The following is a 14,469-nucleotide window of genomic DNA, read 5'->3' as shown; positions in this document are numbered from 1 at the left end:
CACTTGTGCAGTGGTTGGGGTAAAGTGCTCATGTTCATCTGGACATGAGGGGCACATGGAAGGCTCTTATGAAAATGCAAGTGATGCACTAACATAAAACTTGCATTAAATTGTAGTTATTACCATCTGTGCATCAACATAATAAGACCAAAGACAGGGAGAAAGGAAGAGGAGAGAACTATGGACACGTACATATTTCAGATTCTGTTCTTTTCAGTAAAAACAGAGATAATGCACAGGCCTGACCTTAGTCACCTTTACTTATTTGTGGTCCTTGAAAGGTTTCCCTAGTTCTGTTCCTGAACTTAGAAGATGACTTGGAGTGACATCATCCATAGAATGATCTTCCTCTCCCTCACTGGACCTGGAGTTTTGTAGAATGTCCTTGTGCTTGTGAGATATGTATGTACATTAGTCATGGGTCCTGAGAAAAAACCCATAAACCTGATCCTCATCCACTTGGCTGTTTCAAACATACTCATTATTTGCACCACAGGGATCAGAGTCATAACCGTAGTCATTTATTTCAGTAACTTCCTAGGTGACATTGGTTGCAAAGCTGTGTTGTACTTGAACAGGGTGGCTCGGAGCCTCTCCATCTGTACCACCTGCCTCCTCAGTATAGTCCAGGCTGTCACCATCAGTCCCAGCAACACCTGGTGGAGAAAGCTCAAACCACACAGTGCCTGGCAGCTTCTTTCCTACCTCCTCCTCTTCTGGGTCTTTAGTCTTCTCATAAGCTCTAACCTGCTCCGCTACATCACAGCAGTCAACAGCGTGAACGGGTCTGGAGTCAGAATGTATGCTGAATATTGCTACATGCTGCCAGCTGGGCGAATAGTCAGGTGGCTTTTCCTCTCCCTCATGGCCCTTCGGGACCTCACCTTTCAGAGTGCCATGGGCTGGAGCAGTGGGCACATGGCTCTCTGTCTGTACAAACATCACAAGCGTGTCCTCTACCTCCAGAGCTCCAGGACTGCAAAACATCCCAGCCTTGAGGTCAGAGCTACTCAGAGCACTCTGGTTCTCATGACCTGTTTCCTCTTCTCTTATTGGACAGATTTCATTTTCTCTTTCTACATAGGGTCCACCTTGACAGGGATTTTCACTATATCAAATATTAAAATACTTCTAGAAGTCGGTTATGCCAGTCTCAGTCCCTTTGTGCTGATCAGCAGGGATGCTCATGTTGGCACATGCTGGAGAGCTCACTGAGAAATGCAGGGAACTGCTTCTCTACTGACTCAGCCAGGTTCAAAAACATATCATAGGTACTGCCTTTCCCTGCGTTCACAAAACATACATTCATTAACATCTCTGAAAGCAGACAATGTTTGAATAAGAAGTCTGGTACCACACAATCTAAGCTAGATCAGTGGAACCAGGAAGCTGAAAAGACCCACACTTCCCAATCGCCCATTCTGCCATCCTTCTCTTCTGGCTTTTGTCTTCTTGCTTGCACACTTGTTGCTTTACTTAGCATACTGAGAATGAAAAAAGCAGAGGTAGTAACAGAAAAGGTGACTATGTATTTATACACTCTGTCTCTTTCTGTTTCTGTGTCTCTTTGTCTATCTATAAGTAAACAAACTTTATCTGAAGTCCTCACAAATATTGGAATATATTGTAATTTTATTACTTGGCTGCTTCTAAATGTAAGGTGATTGAGGAATGTGCCTTCCACAAGATAACCTAGTCAGGCTGCGGCTCTCTGCACCGAAAAGTGTGTGACTCATGGCCCTGGCCCCATGAGGTCAGTCACTTCAGAAGGTGGGAGAGTGAGAGAAGATAAGAGTTGAAGGCTATTCCCACTGTGATCCCGGGATACATGAACCTGGCTGCAGAAGCTTCTCTTGATCTGAGTGTTATATCTTTAATAAATGGAAGGCACTGGCAGAGCGATTGATCCATAATGAAATGATTGATCATTGGGTCCTTCATACTGACTCTGACTCTTAGACATGAGGGTCAGAATGAGCGGCTTAGAGTAAAGGAAAGGCCAGGCTGCCTGTAGACAGGAGGCTATGAGCTGGAGAGTGAGGGGAGAAATGACAACAGTTTAGCCCAGTCTGGAGGAGCACATGGTGATGGTCCCAGTGAGACTTCTTGTGTCCACTTGGAGCACGTGGCGTAGAGCTGGGGTATCTGCTGTTGTGCTCTGAACACTCCAAGAATCTTGGTATCATAATGAAAGTATGGTTTCGGCCAGCAACTCAGGGCTCATAGATCACCTGCCTGCTATCTTTTATCAATACACTCTAACAGTAATGAAGCACACTCTACTCTACCATTTTTCAAAGACTTTTCTATGACAAATAATGTAGAATAATTAACAGTAACATGTACGGGTTACTGTGCAACATTTCAATGCATGTATACATCATGTACTAATCAAATCAAGGTACCTAACATTTCCCCTTCTTGGACATTACTTTAGGCTTGGGGGCCTGGAGCTCCTTTCTTTCATTTTCCCATAAAATATACTCTAGGTTATATTGAACTCCATGATGTGTGATACTACAGTCTTATTCCTTTGATGTAATTCTTACCTGTTAACTCTTATCTGTTGCCCATACTCTCTCTGAGCCCCCATATTCCTTCCTGTTTCTAGTAATTTCTATTTTGTATTCCAGTTGAGTTTTCAGCTTTCACATATAAGGAATAAGCAAGTGGTATTTGTCTATCTGAGTCTGCCTTATTTTTCTTAATGTCCTTTATAACCATTCATTTTGCTGACAATGACAGTTTTTTTATTCTACCCTAAGGCAGGATAATGCACCATTGTGCATGTACACCACATTTTCTTCACCCATCCAGGTGGTGATGAACACCTTAGTTGACTCAGTATCTTGGCTCTTGTCAGTACTGCTGCAATAGACACATGGTGGAGCAGGATTTCGTGTCTCTTTGGCTATATACCTAGTGGTTGAATTGCCTGATCAGAGAGCGGTTCTACTTCTAGCTTGTAAAAGAATCTCCATACTTTTTCCATAGTCAGTGTACAAATTTACAGTTTTACTGGACTCTGTCAGTGTGTAACTTTTGATCTCATGCACAGTCATTATTTTGGGGAAGGGTGGTTCATTCTTTGATGATAGCAAACCACCTTGCCTGCAGTGACACTGTCTCCGGTCTGCATAGACTGGAGCAAAGGTAGGTTGCTGGCACATCTTGAATTGGTGGCGGAAAACAACCACAAAAAAAGACATAAACACAGACCAGTTCCTCTTCATGGACCAAAATAATGATGACAGGAAAGAAAAGAGACAGAGTCTCATTTCGTTTGGATGAACGGCTCTTCCCCATTTTAAAAGAACTCTAAGTTCAGCCTGGGAAATCTCAAGATGACTTATACCTGTGCCCTATTGATTACACAAAATAAAATATTCTGTAAGTTTCTTTATTTCTGTTTATTAGAGAATTGCTTTTATTTTGTAGAACACTAGATAGCTGACAGTGAAGAAGAGCTTTCTGCCAGTTCAAACCTGGGACTCTGGTCCCAAGGGCTCAAGTCATTGGGTTCCTACTCACCTATATGGGAGACCTGGTTTCAATTTCTGGGTCCTGACTCAAGCCTTGGGTGTTTTGGCATTTGGGAAGTGAATCAGCAAATAGAAGCTCTCTCTTGCCCTCTCATTTTTTTCACTCTCTTCTGTTGAATAAAACAGTTTAAAAATATTTTTAATAAAATATCAACAAGTACCAATATCAAAGGAACATGGGACAGATATAACAAATAGGAAACAAATAACAAATAATAAAACAGTAGTCTTGAATGTCAAATGGACTCTGAACTGAGAAGCAGGAAAGTAGAATTAAAACTTCAGACTCAGAAAGACAAATACACTATCCTAGTCTTACGCTAAAAACTTAAATGAAACCCGCAAGTTAATGAGGGTCAGTGTGTAGGAGGGCGCAGGTGGTCCAAATGAAAGGAGGTGAGGTTGAAATACTGACCAGCACTTCCAATGCGAGTGTTTCTAAACACTTCGGAATTCTTCAAGAAAGAGCTTGCAATAAAACAGCTATAGACACGATGGGATTTGCATCTTTCTGGATATAATGTAAGTAATGCTGCGGATTTGCACCTTTCTACTGGGTAGAGTCAGGGACAAAGCCGAGACAGAGAGGGAAGCTACTCCTTGCAGCACCACGAATTCGGACGGGTTGGGTAGCAAAGGATTAAGGCTACCTGAGAACTGCCAAGGAATGGTCCAGAAGCTGGAGGTTGGAAAACGACGCTCCAGGTGAAGGTCGCACTCACAACCGCGGCATCGCGCCCACACCCATGCTTTATAGGAACCGCTCGCGGCGGGAGCGCCCAATCCTTTACACCTTTCTCTTTCTACCGCCTCCACGGAGGCACAGGTCGCCGTGACTCGCATTCCGCTGTCCCAGAACGCTGGCACCACCCGAGTCCCCAGCCAAATATCCTCAGGTGCGCTCAGTGTCCCGGGCCGGGTGTCAACTGGCCCGCGGGAAGCCGGCCTAGCTGGGGCTTTGGTCCCCACAGTAGCCAGCGGCTGGAGGCGCCGAGCGCGCTCCCAGGACCGGAACGAAATCGGACGCGTCCTGGTTGGGGAGCGGGCAGAACTCAGCCGCTGCCTGGGGTGTCGAGCCCGGGGGAACAGGAGTGCTCTTGGGTCCAGGGATCCCCTTGAGTGGGAGTTACCAAAGCCGGGCTTCCGTCCCGCCCGGGAACGCGCTGGGAACGCCGGGCGCCCGCCGCAGGGACGGGAGAGCGGGGCCTTTTCTCCTGCGCAGCCATCCGGGGCCGGGGGACCGGGACCCGCTCCCTCCCTGCGCCCCCGCCCATGGGACCTTAGGGTGGGGCACACCTGGGTAAAACACGGAAAACAGGCCGGGTGCGTTTCCGCGGTTCTGCGCGTCTTTACGGTAGGTGAACGTGTTTTTTTTTTTTTTTTTTTTTTTCCAAGAAACGTGTGAATCAAAAAGAGCGCTCTAGAAGAAACTACCCCCGTTTCCTCGGAGTGTGGGAGTTTTTCCTGAGAGTGGGCGATATGATGGAGAGAAATTAAGCATAATAAACGGGGCTTTTATACGTCTGTTTTCGTTTTTGAAAAAATAAATAAAAACTATATAAAAGAGTACTTCATAAATTTTATGAAAACTGGAGGTAAAGAGGTTTATTTTGGTGCAAAATTTTTGAAACCGATACATAGTTCCGCAAATTAATAAAATGTATTGCCATTCCCACAGGAATTAGGATTTCCTAGTTCTCCATATGCTGAATAATGTGGGATGTAGCTGGGCCACTCTGAGCGTCCAGCACTGTTTTCTCTTGGTCTCTTACCCAGGGTTGCTACTATTGTTTTTGCTGGCAGTGCACAGGTGTGTGTGACTTGCAAGTGTCACCAGCTCTGTGTTGTGATTCAATGCCCACTCCACTTCCAAAGCTTTGCAATGCTTTGGAGAGATTTCTGGAGTGTGTGGGAGCCAGTGGTCAGGTCTCAGAGTCCCTAGTGTGTTGTGTAGCATGAGAGACACATGTCACAGGGCAGAAGTCTGCCCAGGAGTCCCCAAGGAGTCCACCTTCTGGGTGTTTGCACAGCCACAGCAGGACCCGTGGACCTAGTGCTCCACTTGCTCACGTCCTGTTCAGGAAGCTGGGACTGCCATCCAGTGTGCACGGTTTTTGCAGTCCTGTGCTAAATGTGGGGCCAGTTACTGAAGCAACCAAAGGAGCAAAAGGACAGTTGGGTATCTTGGGCATTTGTGACCCCAGTTCCTCTGAAGCAATGTGGGAAAAGCCCCAAATACACACCGCATAGCATTGTCGTGTGAGGTGACCAGCAGTCCTGTCTGGTTGTGTCCAGAGGAGTCTTGTCGCGGGTCTTTTCTCCACTTCTTCAAAAGCAAGGTGTGGAGAATGTGGGCATCGATCCCACCACCTCTCGCATGCTAAGCGAGCGCTCTACCACCTGAGCTAATTCCCCAACTGCCACCACCTACTCTGGTTGGTTTCCCTGAGTCCTGGCTGCTGCACATCTGGGCCTCGGGCTGCTCCCGGGCCGGCCGGAGCGCAGAGCGGTCAGACCCTCTCACCACGACCCAACCCGGAATGCACCCAGGGCGCGTCTACCCGCAGTGGCCAGTCCGGGCGAGGCCAGCGCTGTCTCCGTCCTGCAGGGGACACGGCCCGCCGAGGGCGTGGGCGCCGAGACACGCGGCGCCGCCGGAATCCCACGGCGCAGCCCTCGTTCGGGAGAAGACGCGCGGAGCAGCCACTCTCGGGGCTGCCCTGAAGCTCGCGGTGGCCAGGGCCGGGGGCCACCTCCCGGGGTGAAAGAAGAAAAGGCAAAAGCCGCTGCCCCCGCCCGGTTTCGAACCGGGGAGCTCTCGCGTGGGACGCGAGCGTGACGACCGCTACAGCGCGGAAACAGCGCCAGGAGGACGTCTGTCTGCCCCGGTGGCTGTGGTGACCCCTTGGAAACGCGCTCTGTAGTGGACGGCGCTGTGTAGGAATGCGCGTGACGGGGTCCTCCAGGCGGTGCGCACTCGCTGCCACGTCCTGTCTGCGGAGAACTACAGCCTGCTCGCCGCGGTCCTCACACGACGTCACCGTCCACGCCAGCCGCCGTGCTGGGCAACAGGTCTCCTCGCTCCCGGACCCGCATCCGCGTGCGTGACCTGCACCTCCTGGGATCTTCACCCCCGCCACAGGAGGCTCTGGGCACATCTGTCCATCAGTGTTGGACTGGGACCCTGCGGCGCGGGAGCGGCCGTCGGAGAAGCTGTCGTGCGCTTCTCCCCCAGCCGCTCCGGGTCCGGGGCTGCCCCGCGGCGTCGGCGTGGGAGGAACCCCGGACTCTAAGTCCCCGGACGCCTGCGTCGCTGCGGTGGTTTTCCAGAGGACGGGTCGCCTCGCTGTCGCTCGATGTCCCAGCAGCGAAGAAGTGAGGAGTGGGGGCGACTTCAGCATCTCCGGGGGCTGCGGGGTCACCGGTTTGCTCAGGGTTGGCAGGGAGCCAGGAGCCAGGAGCTTTTCTGGGTCTCCTATGTAGAAGCAGGGGCCCAAGCACTTGAGCCATCTTCCACTGCTCTCCCAGGCTCATCAGCAGGGGTGCTGGATGGGAGGCAGAGCAGCAGTTTGGAACCAGTGCTCATAGGGATGCCAGAGCCACGGGCAGCATCTTAACCCGCTAAGCCAGATCGCTGGCCCCTAGACTTTAGTTAAATCCAATGATACCTGATTATTTTTGGTTTGAGCATTTCCATTGTGTATATTTGGAACTGTTGGCATGGGAATGAAAATGCATCATCAAGGGGCCAGTGCCAGTGGCGCAGTAGGTTAATCCTCCACCTTCAGTGCCACCATCCCCTGTGCCCTAGTCCCGGCTGCTCCTCTTCCCAAGGCCTTGGGTCCCTGCACCCACATGGGAGACTGGGAAAAAGCACCTGGCTCCAGGCTTCATATCGGCACAGGTCCATTCGTTGCAGCCATTTGGAGAGTGATCCAACAGATGGAAGACCTTTCTCTCTGTCTCTCCCTCTCACTGTCTGTAACTCTACCTCTCAAATAAATAAATAAAATCTTAAAAAAAAAAAAAACAGATTTTCCTCTGACATCAAGAAAAAGATTGTCTACATTAACCACTTCTGTTCAACATGATACTGGATATTTAGCCAGAACATTTAGTCAAGAAGAATTCAAAAAAGGCATCCAAATTGGATCAGAGAAAGCAAATGTATGTCTAATGTCTTGTATGGGGAAAAACATAAAGGTTCCACAAAATACCAGCTAGAACTAATAAGCAAAATTACACGATACAAAATCAACACCAGAAGTGAGTTATTTATTTTTGATTCTTTGTTTAAATATTTATTTATTTATTTGAAAGTCAGAGTTACACACAGAGAGCAGGAAAGACAGAGAGAGAGAGAGGTCCTCCATCCGCTTCACTCTTCAATTGGCCACGCGGCCAGAGCTGTGCTGATTGTAAACAAGGAGCCATGATCTTCTTCCAGGTCTCCCACGTGAGTTCAGGGACCCTAGCACTTGGGCCATCTTCCATTGCTTTCCCAGGCCATAGCAAAAAGGTTTGGAGCAGAAGTGGAGCAGCCGGACCCGAGCCCATGCCCATATGGGATTCCAACACTGCAGGTGGTAGTTTTACCCCGAGCCATTTTTCTATACACTAACAATGAACAATCTGAAAAGGAAATTAAGCAAAATAATTCCTGGGGCCGGCGCTGTGCCATAGGAGGTTAAAGCCCCACCTGGCTGCTGCCTTCTTGCTGTCTGCTGGACAGATGAGAAAGAGGCCATCTCTGAAAGGCTCCAGGGCCCCAGAGCTGATGTGGGATCCTGAGAGCAAGGCCATACAGCACTCAGTGAGGTCCAGATCAAAATTGCAGAATTTGAGCTCCCCAAAGAAATGGTATTATGACAAATACAGTCAGAGAGAAGTGTAGAACTCGTGAGGGAACTCCTCAGTGGGCTCCAAGTCCTGACTCTGCATGCAGCCAGCACCCAGGGGCCTTTTGCCCTCCCTGGACAGACACTCCAAGGCAGCCCCTGATTCCAGCACTCAACGGCCTTGTCGCATCAATGTAGAGTAGTTTTTAAATGTCCAGAAAGTGTATTTTTAAGGTGCCTTGAAGACAATGTATAGTCTACAAGATAGTATGTAAGAATGTAAGAGAATATATGGAATAAGTCTATAAGATGAAGCTATGTTAAGGGGTGCCAGGTGCACACACAACCATGAAATCTGGGGACCTCTCTTCCCTGTCACTTCCCAGACTGCCACAGATGAGACGCACAACACTGACCCCAAGACAATCTGTACCACCATGGTACTATCTGTGCCTTCAGAGAGCACAGATTGGAGATACAAGTACTTGTTTGTACTGTTAAACATTAAAATGAAATCATGGAAAACCTCTTTCTCCTAATTCACACACTGATGGGCAACTGAAATTGGGAATCAGTTAGGAAAACCTCCAAGGCAACACAGAAATGCACAAAAAGCTCAACTCAGATGAGAGCAACAGAAAGGTAAATCTGTCTGTGCATCTCTAGGACTTTTCTACTCATGACTGAATCGATACTGCTAAGATTTCTCAGAAAAGTCAACAGGTTGTGAAACTGAGTGCTACTTGTGTGATTAATCAACCTGAACACTGTTCTCTGTACATTTTTCTCAGAAATTAATAAATAATGGCAAGCTTAAAAAATAGTTGAAAAAGTGACCACTGCTGAGTCTCTGATGCTGCTCCCAGTTGGTCCTGAGCTTTGCTGGTGAGAGGAGGGGGTAGGACGAGAACATAATCAGGTCCCAGGAACCCAGAGCCCTCTGTGTGTGCTCCTATCCCGCTGCCTTCTGCTCATCAGGACGGGTTCACCACAATTAGCACCAGGAGGATTCTGGGCTCAGCAAATTAGGGCCCAACAGGGAGAGGGCAGAGCCGGCCCCAGGGTCCACAGCGTGCACAAGGAGCCTTTTCCCCTGGCAGAGCCAAACTCCTGACACTGACATGTTGACAGCAGTGAGAGTGTCCCTGAGCACTGGGACTCAGGTAAGGATAAAGAGGCCTGGCTGTGCTGCTCTCCACAGCTCCCGCCAGAGCCCCTGCACACTGCTCAGGTGAGTGATGCTGAGTGCCAGGGGGGCTGCCCCAGGCAGGGCTGGTCAGGGGCAGGTGGGGAGAGGGAGGGTCTCAGCTCCCCTGTCCCCTGTGGAAGAGGAAGGTGTGAGGACCCAGGGAGAGGATGGGGATCCCTTCCCAATGCACCCAGCAGTGTCTGCTTGTCTGGCCCTGGATGAGCCGCTGTGCAGCAGCACCACTGATGCTCTGAGCCCAGGGCTGCTGGGTTTCCAGGTGTGAGGGAGGCTCAGGGGCATCAGGCAGCAGTGGGCTTTCAGCCTGCAGTGGGGAGCTCTTCCCTGCAGGCTCCCTGCATTTGTGCACTCTCCCTCCAGGCACTGGGATTTTTGTTGTTGCTTTAACTCAAGTGTGTCTGCTCTCTGCTGTGCTTCAGTCTTTTCAGGATGGCATATCCTTGGCTTCTTTATTATGATTGTACTTTTTCTGAGTTTCCCCTTCCTTAAACCAACAATAACACACAGTACCTAATAATAGAGATGTGAAGAAAGTCACAAGCAAGGTGAGGTCCCAGAGTGACACTGACAACGGTGTCTTCTCTTCTTCAGGGCACTGACTTAGGCACTGCATTCCTGTGCTCCTTAATCCTCACAGGACACCCAGCTGGGACAAAGCACCATTTGGTGTACAGATGGCAAGGTTGGGTCCGAGGGAGGCCAGGTAGTGTGTCCCAGGTCGTATATAGGAATGCTCTTTGGGAAATGGAGTGTAAGGACAGGGTAAGGAGGAGAAAAAAAAAAAAAAAGATTCCATGTGATCCCACCAGAAGAACTAAGGAACACCATTTACGTATACATGATTCTTAAGTATATATTTTATTTTTTATAGGCAGATAGTAATTGCCCAGATTCATCGGTACAGCATGACATTTCAACACTTGAAATCAATGTGTTCTGATCAGAGTATGATGACTGCCATATGCAGACATCTACAGCTTCATCCTTTCTTTGTTTGGGGAACATTCAGTATCCTTCCACTTGCAATTCTGAAACATACTTTGAATTGCTGTCAATCACAGATACATTGCTATTCAATAAAACACTAAAAGTTATCCCTGCTATTCACCTACACCCTTCTACCCACTAACCCTTCTCTCTCCACCCCTCTTAACCATGTACACCCTTCCCGGCCTCTGGGAACTGCTTTTCTATTCTCTACTTGTTTGAGATGTACATGTTAGCTTCCTCATATGGCTGAGAACATGTGGTATTTTTCTTTGTGCCTGGCTTATTTCCCAATACTCATTTGAGGGGTGGTAGCAAGGATGGGAGATGGGCAGCAGCACAGCCCAGCTGGGTCAGCTGTTGAGTGTGAGCTATGAAAAGAAGTTCCTCAGGATCATGGCTTAGAGCTGACAGAGGACCTTGCACTTGTGCAGTGGTTGGGGGAAAAGTGCTCATGTTCATCTGGACATGAGGGACACATGGAAGGCTCTTATGGAAATGCAGGTGAGGCACTAACATAAAACTTGCATTAAATTGTAGTTATTACCATCTGTGCATCAACATAATAAGACCGAAGACAGGGAGAAAGGAAGAGGAGAGAAATATGGACACGTACATATTTCAGATTCTGTTCTTTTCAGTAAAAACAGAGATAATGCACAGGCCTGACCTTGGTCACCTTTACTTATTTGTGTTCCTTGAAAGGTTTCTCTAGTTCTGTTCCTGAACTTAGAAAATGACGTGGAGTGACATCATCCAGAGAATGATCTTCTTTTCTCTCACTGGACCTGGAGTTGTGGGGAACTTCCTTGTGCTTCTGAGATATATACATACTTTAGTCATGGGTCCTGAGAAAAAACCCATAAACCTCATCCTCATCCACTTGGCTGTTTCAAACATCCTCATTATTTGCACCACAGGGGTCAGAGACATAGGCACCATCCTTTATTTAAGTCATTTCCTAGCTGACATTGTAAATCTGTGGTTTACCTGAACAGGGTGGCTCGGAGCCTCTCCATCTGTACCACCTGCCTCCTCAGTGTAGTCCAGGCTGTCACCATCAGTCCCAGCAACACCTGGTGGAGAAAGCTCAAACCACGCAGTGCCTGGCAGCTTCTTCCCTACCTCCTCCTCTTCTGGGTCTTTAGTCTTCTCATAAGCTCTAACCTGCTCCGCTACATCACAGCAGTCAACAGCATGAATGGGTCTGGAGTTAGAATGTATGCTGAATATTGCTACATGCTGCCAGCTGGGCGAATAGTCAGGTGGCTTTTCCTCTCCCTCATGGCCCTTCGGGACCTCACCTTTCAGAGTGCCATGGGCTGGAGCAGTGGGCACATGGCTCTCCGTCTGTACAAACATCACAAGCGCGTCCTCTACCTCCAGAGCTCCAGGACTGCAAAACATCCCAGCCCAGAGATCAGAGCTACTCAGAGCACTCTGGTTCTCATGACCTGTTTCCTCTTCTCCTATTGGACAGATTTCATTTTCTCCTTCTACACAGGGTCTACCTTGACCAAGGATTCCACAATATTAAATATTCAAATATTTCTGGGACTCAGTTATGCCTGTCTCAGTCCCTTTGTCCTGGCCAGTAGGGATGTTCATGTTGGTAATGCTGGTGGTCTCAGAGAAATGCAGGCAACTGATTCCGTAATGACTTCGCCAGGGATTGCCTTTCTGAGCCTGCACAAAAACATGAAGTTTATAAGGGCTTATAAAAATGGACTTTAATACGAAGTCTGGTACAGGCAATCTAAGCTGGTTTTTCAGATCCCAGAACCTGGAAATAGTCTTCCCATTCTCCAATTCTGCCAACCCTGTCACATGGCTTTTATCTTCTTGATTGCACATTTGTTGCCATACTTCAATCAGCATTGTTTCACAAAGAAAAATGGGTGGCAGAGATAAAGAGACTATATGTATTTACACTCTCTGACTCTGTGTCTCTGTGTCTCTTTCTTTGATTAATTAATTTATTTGAAAGAGTTACAGAGAGAGGGAGAGAGATATAGAGAGATCTTCCATATGCTGGTTCACTTCCAAGGTGGACGTTGCAGCCAGTTTTGGGTAAGCTGTGTCAGGCCAAACCCAGGAGTCAGGAGCTTCACCTGTGTCCCCCACATGGGTGCAGGGACCCAAGCACATGGGCTATCCTCTGCTGCTTTACCCAGGCCATTGGCTGAGTGCTGGGTAGAAATGGGTCAGCCATGACAAGAACTAGCACCCACAAGGGACACTGGCTTCTCAGATAGCAGCTTTATCCACTGTCACAATGCCTACCTCTGTCTCTCTTTTTAATCATCTCTTTTTCTTTAAGAAAACAAAAATTTATCTGAAATCCCCATAAGTATTGGAATATATTGGTACAATTTTACTACTTGGCTGCTTCTAAATGTAAGGTTGATTGAGGAACGTGCCTTCCACAAGATAACCTAATCAGGCTTCAGCTCTCTGCATGAAGTGACTCATGGCCCTGGTCACTTCGGAAGGAGGGAGAGTGAGAGAAGATAAGAGTTGAAGGCTATTCCCAGTGTGATCCTGGGATACATGAACCTGGCTGCAGAAGCTTCTCTTGATCTGAGTGTTATATCTTTAATAAATGGAAGGCACTGGCAGAGCGATTGATCCATAATGAAATGATTGATTATTGGGTCCTTCATAACTGACTGACTCTTAGACATGAGGGTCAGAATGAGCGGCTTAGAGTAAAGGAAAGGCCAGGCTGCCTGTAGACAGGAGGCTATGAGCTGGAGAGTGAGGGGAGAAATGACAACAGTTTAGCCCAGTCTGGAGGAGCACATGGTGATGGTCCCAGTGAGACTTCTTGTGTCCACTTGGAGCACGTGGCGTAGAGCTGGGGTATCTGCTGTTGTGCTCTGAATGCTCCAAGAATCTTGGTATCAAATGGAAAGTACGGTTTTGTCCAGCCACTCAGGGCTCAGAGATCACCTGCCTGCTGTCTTTCCTCAATACACTCTAACAGTAATGAAGCACACTCTACCGGTTTTCAAAAACTTTTCTATGACAAATAATTTAGAATAATTAACTGTAACACGTATGGGTCCCCGAGCGGGGCCAGGGCGCGGGGCGCTGGGAGGTTTCCGCTCAGCTCGCTGCGCCCTTGGCTGCGGGAGGGGCGTCCCCTGCGCGCCCCGCGCCGGCCTCCCGCTCCCCGCGCCGCCCTGCGTCTCTGTCTCCGCCCCAGGACCTGCGGCCAGAGCTCCGCAGCGCGGCTTCCCGGCGGGCGGTGCGATGGGCCGCGGGAAGCCCACCGCCACCAGCGCGAGCGCGGCCCAGGCCCTGTAGGAGCAGATAAAGACGGAAACTACGCAGGCGTCTACGTTGGCCTATCATCTGGACCTGTCAATATGGTGTCCAGACAAAAACTGTACGAAAAAATTAAAAGAACTTAACACGACCCAAGAATCAAGAGCTTGCTCGTCCATTTGGAAAGAATTTGGCCCCGACATTGTGACGTGTGCAGATGTTTCCAAGGAAACTGCGGACTGTGTCCTTGGGCTCCCCCACTCCCCCAACTGTTAGGTCCCTGGCTAGGATGGCAGGTGCAGACTGAGGGCTGCGGTAGCAGCAAGGAATTGGTTAGACCGTACGCCGGCTGATGGAGCTCCCTGTGGTCCACCTGCGAGAATCTGAGAGGTGGCTGCATGGGCCAGGGGCCACCGTGCTCCGCCCACAGCATGTCCCCCTCAGCCACTCAGCACAGCTCATAGAACTCAGGTCTTTTCACTGATACTTTTTTGATAGTTTTTTTTTTAATATAACAAAATCATTATTCTGTGTTAAACTTAAACTAATAAGCCACGATCACGATAAATGAATTCCTTAAAGTAATATATTTGTTCTCTTTCACTATTTCTACTTCTCATTGTTT

At 48.6% G+C, this 14,469-nt stretch overlaps 1 protein-coding gene and 1 pseudogene across 1 annotated transcript; both read left to right on the top strand.

The window, feature by feature from the left end:
- The first annotated feature begins 312 nt into the window (after positions 1-312).
- On the top strand, positions 313-5,946 carry LOC133756383 (vomeronasal type-1 receptor 4-like). The gene is given in 3 exon segments (XM_062187088.1): positions 313-1,188; positions 4,300-4,896; positions 5,878-5,946. Coding segments are annotated over 3 exon segments (1,542 nt in total).
- A 5,364-nt stretch (positions 5,947-11,310) lies between these two features.
- On the top strand, positions 11,311-12,308 carry LOC133756382 (putative vomeronasal receptor-like protein 4; annotated as a pseudogene).
- Positions 12,309-14,469: the final 2,161 nt, after the last annotated feature.

Source organism: Lepus europaeus, chromosome 3 (genome assembly GCF_033115175.1).
Source record: "Lepus europaeus isolate LE1 chromosome 3, mLepTim1.pri, whole genome shotgun sequence".
Lineage (NCBI taxonomy): Eukaryota > Metazoa > Chordata > Mammalia > Lagomorpha > Leporidae > Lepus > Lepus europaeus.
This window is presented reverse-complemented; position numbering and strand designations above follow the sequence as displayed.